Below are 14,404 nucleotides of genomic sequence, written 5' to 3' on the forward strand. Positions count from 1 at the left end.
AGCCCACGAATGGCCACGACCGCTAGCTTGTGGCGAAACCACCGGAGCCACTGGCGGAACATCCCCTCGTTGGGGTCATGCACACACACTGACCCCAAAGATGCAGGGGAACGAACACGTTCCTCCAACTGGCCGGTGTGCTCTGCCACACTTGGAGTGGGGGGTGTGGAGCCAACAACACCTCCGAAGCATGCGATGATCATGACTGCTTTGCCTCTCATTCGATGGCGGTGTCTTCACTCACGGCGTGCTTCCTTGACTTAGGAACGTCGCCGCGCATCTCCATATCATGTCTGCTACCGATGGATGTGGTCATAGCCTCATGGTGCTCCACCGAGGCCATGATGGTGCCCTTGTCTCCTTTGTCCATAGAGGCACTCATGTCGCCACCCATCTTCGTGGGCACCTTCGACTCGAGCTCTACCTCCATGTCACTCTGGCTCTCACCCCTCGGACCCGCTAGCTGATTTCCTTCTCCTTTTCTAACCTCCTCTGGGCCTTCTCAGCTCTTTTCTTCTTCTTAGCAAGTGTCACCTCCTTCTAGGCAGCTTGCTGAGCTGCGCCCTCTGACCCCCTCAGAAGGTGCGCCAGGATTTGTAACCCGCGAGTCCCTACAAAATGGGCAACTTGAAATCAAAACAAAGAAGAGCAAGAGGGAAAAGGTCACAGGGGGCATATCAGATTGGATAGCTTTATGGTGTGAAGAGGTCTAGGCGTCCCTTTGAGGGAGTCTTTATCCCTCAGCTACAGCACCCGATCAAGTCAACTCCAGACTTCATCCTTTGGCAACTCCTCTGGTGATGAGCGGTCGGGATCCATCGGGCCGATGTATTCCCACATCGGCCACATTCTTTCCACCAGTGGGGTGACCTAATGGTGGAAGAAGGTGTGGAAGACCTGCAACCCATTGAGGCCATGCTGCACAAGCTTCTGAAGCTCCACCTCGATAACCTCCAACTTGTTATATCGACCGGTAGGACCCCACGACTAGCTTTCCCTCCTCTCCGGTCTTCTTCAGGTGAACGACAGGAATGGCGCCTCCACTGGGTTTCTAATGTAGAACCACTTGCTGTGCCCCCCTGGTTGGAGTCACAGGGGGAGTACGCCAGGTAGGGGGTCGACGGCTTTGGTTTCTTCTGCAAAGCGAATCCCCCAACCGGCGCGATTCTAGGTGGCTTCCCCTTGGATTGGGCTCACCCACTGAAGATCAGCTAGAAGAGGCCCACGTGTGGCTCCATCTTGAGGAAGGCCTCGTAGACAGCGATGAAGACGATGATCTATAGCACCCCAGTCGGGTTGAGGTGCTGCAGCTCTAGGCCCCACTCATTTAGGAGCCCGTGCAAGAACCAGTGCATGAGATACCTAAGCCCACGCTCATGGAAGGCAAGAAAGGAGATGACCTCATCGACCTGGGGTTGTGGAACAACTTCCCTCGATGCAGGAGCCCTCCAATGCACCACCTCCTTCGATGGGAGATGCCCTTTCTCGACGATGGCGGCTAGCACCACCTCATCCACGGTGGAAGGCCTCCAGTTCGACATCACACCTCGAATTCATGAACGGATCTATAAGTTCTCCTCTCCCTTGCTTTACACTCTCCTAGAAACCGCCACGGCGCACTAATGGGCTTGGCGAAAAGGAAGAAGGAGAAGTAGCAGCAGTTGGAGAAAGGTGAAAGAATGAGAGGAAAACCCTCTCCCTTCCCCCTATTTAATGCGGGGAAGCGTGCGGTGGGACGCATCCTGGCTGATGGGACGTGCCCTGCCCAACAAAACATCACCTGGTTAAACAGGACATGGCCTAGGTAGGGCCCACCACTACCGCAACCTAGGCACAAAAAATAAGGCGCAACAACCCACAAATGACCCTCTACCTTCCTAAGCAAGGTTTGGAAGGGCCTACCAACGGGGTCTCCATCGAGGAGAGACCAACAGGTCACCCGAGTTGATCAGATGGCTCAGGCGGCTACCGAGAGATAGGTAAGGAGTAGTGGGATGCCTCATGCGGGCTATACCAACTTTGTCACGAACGACGGGCCCGGATTCTATTCAAACATATCCGATAAAGAGCTCCCCCAACCCGTCACTCGAGCCATCGAGGTAACTTTACCAAAACCCCTTTCCTATTTTTAGGTACATGATCATTCATTCATCCATTCTCATGCATGCATCCATACATTCATCCCATATATCTAAGCATTGCATATGCAGTTGTTGCATCATAATGCTTCGTGTTGCGTCATGAAGCGATAGTCGCCTCATTCGATATGAGCGACAACCGACCGAGGTTCGAAGGCCGGCCTATGAAGGGCTCGAGACCACCTCATGTCAAACAGAGCTAGGGGAGAAAATGTAGATGAGCCCCAGAGGCCCTCGCTTAATCCGCTCCAAGGCGGACAGGGTCATCTCGACCTTCTCATTCGATCCTAACCTCGAGCCGTGCCCATAGAATCTCCATCAAGGGAAGGACAGTGGGCCACCTGAGTCGGTCTCCAGAATGGCTTGGGCATCTACTGGGAGGTGGGTTAAGGAGTAGTGGAATGCCACATGAGGGCTATGCCGGCCCTGTTATGAACGACGGACCTGGATTCCACTCGGACGTACCCGTTAGTGAGCTCATCGAGTGCATCACTCGAGCCATTGAGGCAAGCGACATTAGCTCAACCCCTCTGGTTGTGGAAACCATAGATGGGGTAACACATGAAACTAGACTGACCCCTTGGCCACGCCCGACACTTGGGTCCACGCTACGTCGCACCTGACCCCTCGGCCACGCCCAACACCTGGGTCCGTGCTCCATCATGCCCGACTTCTCGGCCGCGCCCAGCACCTAGGTTCGCGCTCTGTCATGCTCGACCCCTCGGCCATGCTGACACCTGGGTTAGTGCCTAACACTTGGGTTGGCGCTCCATCGCACCTGACCGCTCGGCTGCGCCCGACAACTGGGTCCACATTCCATCACGCCCAACACGTCAGCCGCACCCGATGCTTGCCCAAACCCTCAGCCGCGCCTGACATGTGGGTTCACGCTCCGTTGCGCTCGACCCCTCGGCCACGCTCTGTGTCGCCCAACCCCTCGGCCACGCTCGACACCTAGGTCCACGCTCCATCGCCCTAGACCCCTCGGCCGTACCTGATAGTTGGGTCCGCGCTCCGTCGCGCTCGACCCCTCGGCCGTGCTCGACACCTAGGTTGGTGACTCCACCTCGCCCGACCCCTCAGCCGCGCCCGACGCTGGGGTTGGCGCCCCGTCTTGTTTGACGGCGACCCACGATCTTACACCCACCGGATGCCCTCGTAAAATGAGTGTAAACAACCCCTTCATGACTTCTCAAAAGTCCTAAAAAGGTTCGGGGCCTCCTATCGAGTTCATAAACCCAGGGTCCCCAATAGGCCCGCTTCACAGCAAAAGCTTGGCCCAGCAGACGGCGTAGCGACAACGTGCACCTCTCGGGCCAGCCTAGATACCTAATGATAGGCCAGGAGATCGATTCGATCTCCGACCAGAAGGCCTGGCAAAGGAGGGGATATTGTCCAACTCTGACCTCCTTTTCTGACTAGGAATACGTCGGACCTCTGCTTGTAGCTCTTCCCCTACCGACACGGTCGACGCTGGGGTTGGCGCCCTGTCTCGTTTGACGGTTACACCCACCAGATGCGCTTGTAAAATGAGTGTAAACAACCTCTTCATGACTTCTCAAATCATAAACCTAGGGTCCCCAATAGGCCCGCTTCACAGCAAAAGCTCGGCCCAGCAGACGGCGTAGCGACAACGCATGCCTCCCAGGCCAGCCCAGATACCTAATGATAGGCTAGGAGATCGATACGATCTCCGACCAGAAGGCCTAGCAAAGGAGGGGATATTGTTTGACTCTGACCTCCTTTTCCGACTAGGAATATGCCAGACCTCTGCTTGCAGGTCTTCCCCAACCAACACGGTCGGAGCCGACCGGGGATGCCCGCTCGGTAAGGACCCAAGGATCAGGTGGAGCAGATAAGGTAAGGCGCTCAAGTCAACCGCAATACCGAGGACCGTACCCTGCCATACCCCGCACACCTACAGGACAGTGCCACCAGGCCATGCCAGACGGGTACTATGCAACCTTCTAGGCATGTTAGAACCAAAACAGTGTTGTGGGCGCCGATATTTGTCTTATAGTATTGTAGGCGCCGACATTTACCATACCAGGCGAACATGGTAAAACCTGCCAGATGCATCTGGGCATGAACAATATTGTGGCACCGACAATCGTCTCGTACCCAATGGCGTGAGCAATAAGACTAGGTAGCACACATACACACACTCTCTCTTTCTCTCTAAACTTGTAAGGCCATCCTCTTCATCTATAAAAAGGGATGCGCTCTCTCCCAATAGGGACGGTCGTTTAGACTCTCTCTGGCTGGCTCTAGACAATTTGAGCAATCGAACAGCTCTACAGCTCTAGAACTCTAAAGCTACATAGAGCATACGCTCCAATACTTAGCGCACGTTAGAGCTCCCGTCACTCTTGGCCCTTCGGTTTAGAGTCCGACCGAACCTTTAACACCTCCCTTCTTATTCCCACTCGTTTGTAACCCCACAACAAACTTCGAGCACTTAGGCTTAGGAATAAAGTCACCGACCGACCGAAACTGGACGTAGGGCACGTTGTCTGAACCAGTATAAATCATGTGTCATTGAGTGCTAGGCCACATCCGATCACAACGCACGACAAAACTACAAATATTTACTTGTTGGTCACTTTTCACACCGACAATATGTATTTAGAAACCAACTATCTGGTAGATTTCCTTTTAACAAACTAGGAAACCCACATGTAAACCGATTGGGACTCTATCTATAACCTAACCCTGGACTATATAATGAGGGGTGGGGAGCTCCCATTCGGTATTCTAAGATCCAATATTTGCTCATAGCAACCCAAACAACTAGCCATCAGCATCCCCTCATAAAGTCGAGCATACGAGATAAAGAGATCTACTCCAAACTGGACGTAGGGTACCATGTACCTGAATCAGTATAAATCTGTGTCCCATGTGCTATCCTTCTGATTCCCTATGCGTGATGCGTTGATCTATATTGCTAGAGCTAATTATTCTGATACTACCCTCCACCCATGGGATTTCAACTTGATTTTAGATCTAAATTCAGTATTATGGTTGCTCCTTAAGTTGAAATAGAGCCGAGATCCTAGGTTTCTTAAAACACATTCGTCTCATTTCTCTTGTGTTTGCCACCGCTTCGATTCATGGTTTCTTAACTTTGTTCCTAGGATAAGTATGTCTGTTGTAACTACATGAGTTTGGCATTTGCTACAAAGATGCATATGTCAACATGTGTGTTAAATCAAGACATAGGGCCTTTTTGTTTGAGAATAATTTGATGTTAAAATTTACGGATTCACCCCTCAATTACTATTTTAGTTCTTTAAATTATTATTTTTTCTCATAATGCTATTTTATGGTTTTTAGTGGTTCGATTTTGTGCCTAGTCTATATATTCGTGCCTTTATATATCTCCTTATTAATTTAGTGCTAACAACAAAGATCATACATATCACATCATTTAATGTGTACATTACTAACCATCTAAGTAGCATGATATATCAAGATTAAATGTGGCTTATTAATGTTATGTGGCTACCTGTTCAAAGCTTATGTGGTGGTAAGATTCATATTTTATATCCCCCTCTTAATTTGGTGCCAAATCAACAAAAAAGAATATTTATCCAAATATACCAAGACTAAAGACTTGTAAATGATACATGGATACCTATTCAAAGAATGTGTGCTGATAAGATTCCTATTATAATGTTGTACTACCAATCTAAGGGTGCCATATACATATTTTTGCATTGTTAAGTATGTCAAGTTTATATAAAGGTTGTCAAACATTTAATACGATATTTAAGACTTTATAATGAACCGTTGTTGGATTCTTGGACATTACTATCATAGCCAGTATTAGATCTTGTACACTACTATAAATAGGAGCATGCACTGCAAGTTTGGTGTAGATGAAGATTTATTTTTCTTCTTTGTAGCCAAGCATTATTGTAATACCTCATCTTAGTATCTACAACACCAAACAAGTAAAGGATGAATATAAAACTAATCCTTCAACCTTTGGTCTTTGCTTTATTTTTTACCTCATTTAGAACACATCAAACTTGGGGCGAGCAGGATTGTTACGAGGAGAAGAGATTGGTTATTCTCTATTGTGGTGGAACCATATCAAATGTGGGCCCCTATGAACCTCCAACCAATGGTTGTCTTCTTGTTTGTAGAAAAGCTGACATGCCTTGCATATGTCATGTACTCAACTATAAGGATGAGTGCCTAATAAGTGCGGTCAAACTTGTTCAACTTGCAAAAGAATGCGGTTATCCATTACCAGTGGGAAGCAAATGCGGGAGTAAGTACCTAATTTTATGCAATATCTTTTATTATTACAATATTATACTTTTGTTTTCATACCAAAGATGCTTTTGCAGCTCATTATTTAGCGTTGATAAATTTGAGTAATGCAAACTTCGTTTCTCAGGTTGGACCGTACCACCACAACTGCCATGGTCACCCACCAAGGACATATTTACAATGAAAGAATGAATGTGTTCTTAGCTATGGCTTTCTTTGTGATGTATTTAGTTATGGAAAATAATGAATAATATATGTGTCAAGTAACAATGATCAAGGTAAACCAATGACTAATATATGTGTCAAGTAACAATGAATAATATATGTGTCAAGTAACAATGAATAATATATGTGATGTTTTTATGCATAAGCCCGACAGGTAACAATGATCAAGGTAAACAGTGACTAGGAATAAATTATGATAGTTTAATTTAGACACATGCATATGATTAAGATTGCATTAATAGTGAAGAGGAACAAGGAAGCCTCATATTAGACTTGCCTTCTTCGAAGCACTGCTATTAGTCCTGCTCATCGAAGTACTGCTACTCGGTGTCTAAACACGATCAATAAGCATCGCACAAGCATCCGCACATACACACATAGCAAACCAATATAGATTACTTATAAAAGTACACCAAACATCATAAACGAAGAGTAAAAAGAGCTTAAAACTATTCTACATGTTGCTACGAGCACACAAACATGAAAATCACATTAATCGGAGTTAAAACAAAGAATATATGAGCAGAACAAGTTAGCAAGGGTAGATCTGTTATTTTAAAAAAGGACCTACATATAATTTTACATAAAAACATGTGGACTAATATGTTAAAACAACTTCCTGGACGGTGATCGGTGAGTTAAAGTTTGAAAAAGAACAGACGATTTTCGAAAAGAAAAAAATCTAAACAGAATCATTTTTGAACTAGATGAGAGAGCAGGTCGATTTTAGCAAAATAGGAGGGGCTTTTTGCAAAATAAACAGGACAACTAGAGTGCTCTAGCATGCTGGTCCGTGTGGCAAAAGTTGATAGGCCCATGGGGCGTGCATCGGTGGTGGACTCAAACAATGGACCTTGTCCGCCGGAGTACGGTGAACCGGTTACATACTTCAAGGGGTACTTGATCTGAAGCACCCATCTCAAGATGAATGGTTGTGACAGTTTAGGGGTTTCCTGGCCGAAACAGAGACCAGGCCTGGCATCGCCATTGAGGGTGGTGGTGTTTCTCACCGGAATTTTGCCAAAACAGTGTTTGGTATCGTTTGGCTAAGGGAGGGACACGGGGTTGCGAAGGAGATCACGACAAACTCGTTAAGGATGTTGATGTTGGCTAGTCCCAGTGGCAGTTTTATTCTCATTTAATGAGGCGACAAATAAGCAAAAATGATAACATGGCACAAAAATTATGAGGATAGGTGATGAGTTTTATCTAGATGAAACCCAACGCACAGCGTTTCCACTGGGAAAGTGAGTGAAAATCCACTTATTCATTCAGGGCACCCCTACTCGACTTGGTGGTTCTCGTTCCTCAAACCAGAACAACTCTGAATGTTAGAAAAAATATGGAAAGATCACCTGAGCAAACCGACCAAAGGACTTCATTACTTACCCAAGATGGACATTAATGGATTAAGCTAAGCCTATTATAAGTAGCGTTACTGCTTGACCGGTGGTGAGGAAGATCTCAAAGGGCCTATTTGGTAGAGCTCCACCACTGAAAAAGTAAATCTGGATCTTGGATTCACCATAGAGCAGTTCCACCGTGGATCTACCAGGAAACTGTTTGGCTACGCAACAGCTCCAGATCCACGCAAGGGCATTTTGCTTGGAATGGCCTGTTTTGCCTTTGGGATCGGCCCCACATGTCAATGTATGTGATCCATTCTTCCTTCTCTGGCAAAAAAAAGACACGGCTTCTTATCTCTCTCACGCGGAGGAGATCGAGCACGGGGTAGCGTCCGTGCGGCCGACGGCGGGGCGGCTCTCGCGCGTAGGTGACTGAGCTATGCCACGGGCGCGGCCAGGCGTTGATAGGGTGCGACCGCGGGGTGTGGGCGCGGCTGGGTGACGGTGGGGGCACAGCCGTGGGTGTGGATGTAGCCATGGTGGAGTGGGGCGCGACAGCAGGTGGTGGGCGTGGCCGGGTGGAGGTGAGGCGTAGCCGGGCGGGGTGCGGCCATGGCTGCGGTGCACATGGTGAGACTCGAAAAAGCGCAACGCAAAAGCTCGTGGAAGAAGGAAAAGAAAAGAAACGAATGGTACGTGCGATGTGGGTTTGTAACCGGTGGTGGATAATTTTCTTCAATCCACCAATTTGAGTTTGGTGGAGCACGTGTTGAGGAGCTCCATCAAAATGATAACCAGATTCATCAATTTTGGTGGATTTAGAGCGTTTGAGAAATCTTTTGCAGAGTGAAGCTATTTTTGGTAAATCTAAAGCCGGTGAAGCTCTACCGAACAGGGCAGATCAAACATGTTTACTTTGCTTTGTCCCTCGGAATCCACCACAAAGTTGGGTTTGAGAGCCCTGTGATCTAGATTCTAGCATGATTCAGAGAGCATGTGTATATATGTAGTCTACTTTGGTGAATGGAAGCCGCCGTCCTAAAAAAAGTTTTTGTTTTATCCTCACACATTGAAAATTGAGTGAAACTCCACCAAAAACATTTTATTCCATAACACCATACAATATTTAAATACATATAGACCTATAAATCTGTAAATAAAAAATACACACTATGTCTTGTTTCTCCTCATCACTCACGCCCAACTTTTAGAAAAGTTCAACGAAACCTAGCATCAGGAACGGCCTAAACTGCAACAAAAGCTATTTGACCAAAATGCCGGCATAAACTGTACTCCTACCTGTGTATAAGGATCACTTTAGCAGAGCTCTTTCTACTCCATATTCTTCATGGAAGCTGATTCTATATGAGAAATACTTTTACTAGAATTAATTTTCTATAATTACGTTCGCGTGCCTTTAAACCTGGCTTGATCCGTTTATTTTTTTTTCATCCAGAACAGTGTTTTTCTCTCACAAATTCATCCCGCATTCCTCCAAACCATCCAGATTCCTTTAGAATTCAGACAAGCGAACAGGCCTATGGCCCTGTTTGTTTCCGCTTCTCCCAGACACGCTTGGATTATAATCTAAGCGAAGATTTTCTCGCTTCTCACTTTTCGCTTCTCGTAGTTCAAATCTCTGAAGCGGCTTACCACATAAGCGAGAATCGGTGGAAATAAGCAAAGCGTTTGGCAGGATTCTCGCTTATTTTCACCAATAAGCCGCTTATAAGCAGAAACAAACAGGGCCTATGTGTATATAGTGATTCTGTGCGTGAAATGAATTAGGAGAAACTACCTCAAATTAATTTTAGAGAATCATTTTATAGAACTAGAAAAAAAAATCATTTTCAATAAAAAAACTGTTTGGCAGAATTCAGCAGCTACAGGAACTCTGCCGAATTGATCCGTGGCCCGTGTTTAGTTCGCGAAATTTGGAATTTAGGGCTACTGTAGCACCTTCGTTTTTATTTGGCAAATAGTGTCCAAACATTGACTAATTAGGCTTAAAACGTTCGTCTCGTAATTTCTCAACAAACTATGCAATTAGTTTTTCTTTTCGTCTACATTTAATACTCCATGCACAGGCCACAAACATTTAATGTGACAGATACTGTAGCAACTTTTTGAACTTTGAGGTCCAACTAGATTCACAGAACATCATCATTTCGCACATCGTGATGTGACGTGACCTGCACCTCACCCAGGGAAGGGCCGAAGGGGGCTCCAAGCCTCCAACAGTCCAACTCGACGCCGGAGCCGAACCTGAATTTGCTGCCGCGGTCGCTCCCTCAACGAACAGATCCACCTCGCATCTCCGGCATGCCGCGCGCCCCGCGCCGGCAGTCCGGCGAGGCGCGCCGGGGCGCCTACAAGTCGCGCGTCGACTTCAGCCGCTCGCGCCGCCGCCGCGAGGACGACCTCCTCGCCCTCCGCCGCCTCGACCGCGACGCGGGGCTCTTCAAGCGCCGCCGCGACGAGCCCGCTCCCGCTGTCCCTGCCTCCGATCCGGCTCCTGCACCCGCCGAAGCAGCCCCACCCGCAGGCATCACTCGTCCGACACTCACTCCCTCCTCGCCGCCAGACGTAGCGGCTCCCCGTAATGCCGCCGAGTCAGAGGTGCGTGCCTTGCTTAGGGTTCGCTCAACTTATTTCGAGTGTTTTAAAAGTTCGATAAAGCCAAAGGTCATCTTGAAGACTTGGACTGAGTTAAACCAATGCAATTCTCCTGTGTAACTTGTGAATCATGCCATGCTATCATAAATCCGTGAGGTTTAGAAGCCAACAATTCAAATTCAACATGATGAATCTAGTTTGAAGCATAAACATTCACAATTTACTGAAGCCCGTGATTAATGTGCCGAAGGAAATTCTGAAAATGATTAGATGTCTACCGTGCCCTTTTCTCCACCAAAACACTGTTTACACTACCTTCTCAGTGGGTGAACCCAACAGATAGATGTGGGATTGAAAACTTGGACCAATCCAATTCCATGTTTCTTGTATGGCTTAGGAAATGGCTTATAGTAGCTTGCAAGGAATCTGATGTTTTGGTATTTGAAAGTTTAAGAAAAACATAATGAATTCAATACTTTCATGTACTTGTGTTTCTTTTCAAATTTCGTTAGTTTGTCTTTTGTATCCAGTTAGCTTGAAGGCCTGTCAGAGCTGGTCGACAAACTATGTTCAGATGACACCACCAGTCAGCTCGAAGCCACAGTCCAATTCAGGAAACTTCTTTCAGATGGTACTTTACATGTTTAATGCGAGATGCAGCTCCTTTTATATTGTATTGTATATTTTTCTGACCTTAGTTCTGTCTATAGAGAAGAACTCAACTGTGATAAAAATCATCCGAGCGGATGTCCTGCCCAGATTTGCTGAGTTTCTTTCAAGACACGGGCTTCCCCAGCTCCAAGTATGTTCCTTGCTTCCCCCTCCATCATTTCCTCTCTTCTTTTATTTTCTTGTGTATTTAACCTCGTGTACTTTTTACAGATGGAGGCTGCCTGGGTTCTTACCAACATAGCTGCATCTGATTATACACTGCTGGTTGCAGAATGCGGTGCTGTTCCAAGGTTGGTGGAACTATTAGGATCACCAAATGCGAATATCAGGCATCAGGTGAAGCAGTTACATTGAATATTGATCAATATTTCTGTTTGTAATGGTTTGGTATGTGATATTGTGGGCTCTTACATGTTAAGCAGGCTATCTGGTGTCTTGGGAATATAGCTGCAGACCTGGCTAGCTGCAGAGATATTCTCTTTGATCATGGTGCTCTTACACCTTTACTTTCTCAATTTAGAGAAGACATGAAGATTCCAGTTCTGAGAACTGCTATGTGGGCCCTGTCAAATCTTTGTTTTGGAAAATTGCCAGCCGAAGTGCAAGTAGGCTTTTGTTACTGCTATCTTTGCTCCTTTTTTGTTCAATTTGTGAATAAAGGGTTTGCTGATAATCTGCTTTGACTGGGCACTGTAGGTGAAACCAATACTAGAAATTATCAGCCAGCTTATTCATTCTGCCGATGAGAAGATACTGGCAGATGCATGCTGGACTCTTTACTACATATGTGGCGGTAAAGGTGATGCTGTCCAAGATGTATTAGATGCTGGGGTCTGCCCTCAACTTGTAAATCTTTTGATGTAAGTCGTCTGATTCATTTTCCTAGTGCAGTGTACATATTATAAGGCTACCTGGTATTCCTTGTGGCTAATTGGGCTTCTTTTCATGATTTTAGGCATGCATCAGCTAATGTTCTTCTCCCTGTCATTATGGCACTCGCAAGAATTTCTGCGGGAGATGATAAGCAAGTCGAGGTAGCTTTATAGCTATGTATTCTTTGTGCCCTCGTCCTTTACTGATGCAGATTTCCCAGTGATCTGCAGTCACTAGAATGTAGAATGTAATGGCAAAAGAACTGAGTATGGAGATGCTGGTTGTTGTCAGTAATAATGCTTTGGTCTTTTTAAGACCTAAAACCATATATCCTGGCCTGCAGTAACATTTTATTGCCACAACTGCAACTATGCTAACAGTACCCCCTTTTTTTCCGATGTGAGCCTTTTTCATACCTTCCAAGTTCATTAAAAAAAAAACTCTGAATCACAATGCAATCAATATTTTGCAGGTCTTAATAGAGAATGGCATTCTCAATTGGTTAGCGCAATTGCTAGCACGAAATTACCCAAAGAACGTCAAGAAACAAGCGTATCTAATTGTTTCCAATATTGCTGCTGGTAGCAAGGATCAGATTCAGGTAGTATATTCCGGATCTTTGTGTGTTTCCTATGTAAAAATGCTCTGTCGTCAAAGGGACGTGCCTGAATATGTCCTACCTACATGTACATATGTTGCATCATCATATCTACTGAATCATGTATGAATTATCTCACTTTTGTTGGTTCTTGATTCTTCCATCAGGCAGTAATTGATGCAGACATTATAACACCTCTCATCGTCTTGCTAAGGACATCAGAGACGGATATAAAAAAAGAGGCTGCTTGGGCTATATCAAATGCTGCATCTGGTGGTTCAAGTGATCAAATTCAGTATGTTCTGGCCTGTGGTCATCTGAATCTTTCTTCAGTGTTTTGGCACACCGAGCTAAACATGGTTATCAGTAATGACTGGCTACCATTTGGATGCAGGTATTTGGTCAGCCGGGGATGTTTAGAGCCCCTCTGCAGCGTCCTCACCTACAAGGATCCTGACCTTGTATACACGTGTCTTGAAGGTCTTGAGAATATACTCCAGGCAGGTGAGGCAGGGAAGAAGGGCGAGGAATCAGGGACGAACCCATATGCCGAGTTTATTCTAGAGTGCGGAGGCCTGGAGAAACTAGAGGACCTGCAGGATGTCGACAGCGACAGAATCTACGAGCTAGTCATGAAACTGCTGCAGAGCTACTGGGAGGAAGAAGTAAGCGAGAGTGATGATCCGAACATCCCAGGTTCAAATGACTCGTCAGATACCGTGGAAGCAACGTCTGAAGATGCTGCGCAGCCACCAGTACCACCGCCCTCTGGTGCAGATGAAGCCGAGTGATGGCAGTTATTGTATTGCATATGTATTTCAGGAGACAAGGCCTTGTTCCTTTTCTTAGTGGCATATAGTATGATAACTACTATAATCAGGTTGATGTAGAGAGGAATACGTGAAGGTCAGGTAGTTATGTGCAGAATTTTCGCATCGCGTTTCTGTAGGCGACATTGGGGCATTTTGACTAGACAGATTTTGAATGGAGAATTTGGGCCATGAGAAGAGAGGTTTAATCTTAGAAGGCTGGCTCGTGTAATAGGACACTCTAGTTGAAAAGAAAAAAATTTGGTGCGTGCTGCTGAAAGGTTGAAGATTTGGCCCCATGTTTCCGTTGATTGGGCTGGCTGTAGAATGAGGTGCTGCTTCGTTGTGCTGATGAATCTTCACTCAGATTTGCCTCGTTGCCCTTGCAATTTCTTTGTTGGTGCCCAGTTGCCCACTGCTCTTCACCGTCGGAACCTGCCAAAAAAAAAAGTGGGATCTAGAATGGCTGCTGCTGGTGGTGGCAAATGGCAAAGAGGTTTTGGACTTTGGAGAAGCATGTCATGGATGACCAGGATGGATACATACTCACGTCACCTACTGTAGTATGTATCCATCCATGCATTCATCTCCTCTGAAACTGAAATGTCACGGAGAGATATATACATGGTTCGGGTTGTGCCATGGATTGATTGATACACGTTCAGATTCACAAGCAAAGCATGGATGAATGGATATATGTTTCGTTGGCACGCAAGAGCAAGAATATAATCTGATATATTTTGGAGTGTTGTCTCGAAGACGTACGTAGTGGCTTGAGGTGAGCACGAGACGACCGGAACTCCGGCCGGGCCTGCACGCGCCGAGGCGTGCTTGGACTCTGTTTGTAGT

The 14,404-nt window shown here is 46.4% G+C and overlaps 1 protein-coding gene across 1 annotated transcript; it reads left to right on the plus strand.

The window, feature by feature from the left end:
* The first annotated feature begins 10,212 nt into the window (after nt 1–10,212).
* LOC136547515 (importin subunit alpha-1b-like) lies at nt 10,213–13,844 on the plus strand. Its single transcript, XM_066539456.1, has 10 exons — nt 10,213–10,606; nt 11,138–11,234; nt 11,314–11,405; nt 11,486–11,611; nt 11,698–11,880; nt 11,972–12,135; nt 12,231–12,309; nt 12,621–12,749; nt 12,914–13,041; nt 13,141–13,844. Exons 1-10 carry the CDS (start codon nt 10,310–10,312, stop codon nt 13,535–13,537), a joined length of 1,692 nt encoding a protein of 563 aa, XP_066395553.1. The 5' UTR covers nt 10,213–10,309; the 3' UTR covers nt 13,538–13,844.
* The last annotated feature ends 560 nt before the right edge of the window (nt 13,845–14,404 follow it).

This window comes from Miscanthus floridulus, chromosome 3 (assembly GCF_019320115.1).
Source record: "Miscanthus floridulus cultivar M001 chromosome 3, ASM1932011v1, whole genome shotgun sequence".
NCBI classification, from domain to species: Eukaryota; Viridiplantae; Streptophyta; class Magnoliopsida; order Poales; family Poaceae; genus Miscanthus; species Miscanthus floridulus.

Bases quoted from the DNA above. Each gene is read 5' to 3' on its own strand.
- LOC136547515 (XM_066539456.1), top strand. From the start codon at position 10,310: ATGCCGCGCGCCCCGCGCCGGCAGTCCGGCGAGGCGCGCCGGGGCGCC. The intron at 11,406-11,485 runs GTATGTTCCTTG...TACTTTTTACAG, and splicing joins ACGGGCTTCCCCAGCTCCAA to ATGGAGGCTGCCTGGGTTCT. The intron at 13,042-13,140 runs GTATGTTCTGGC...ATTTGGATGCAG, and splicing joins GGTTCAAGTGATCAAATTCA to GTATTTGGTCAGCCGGGGAT.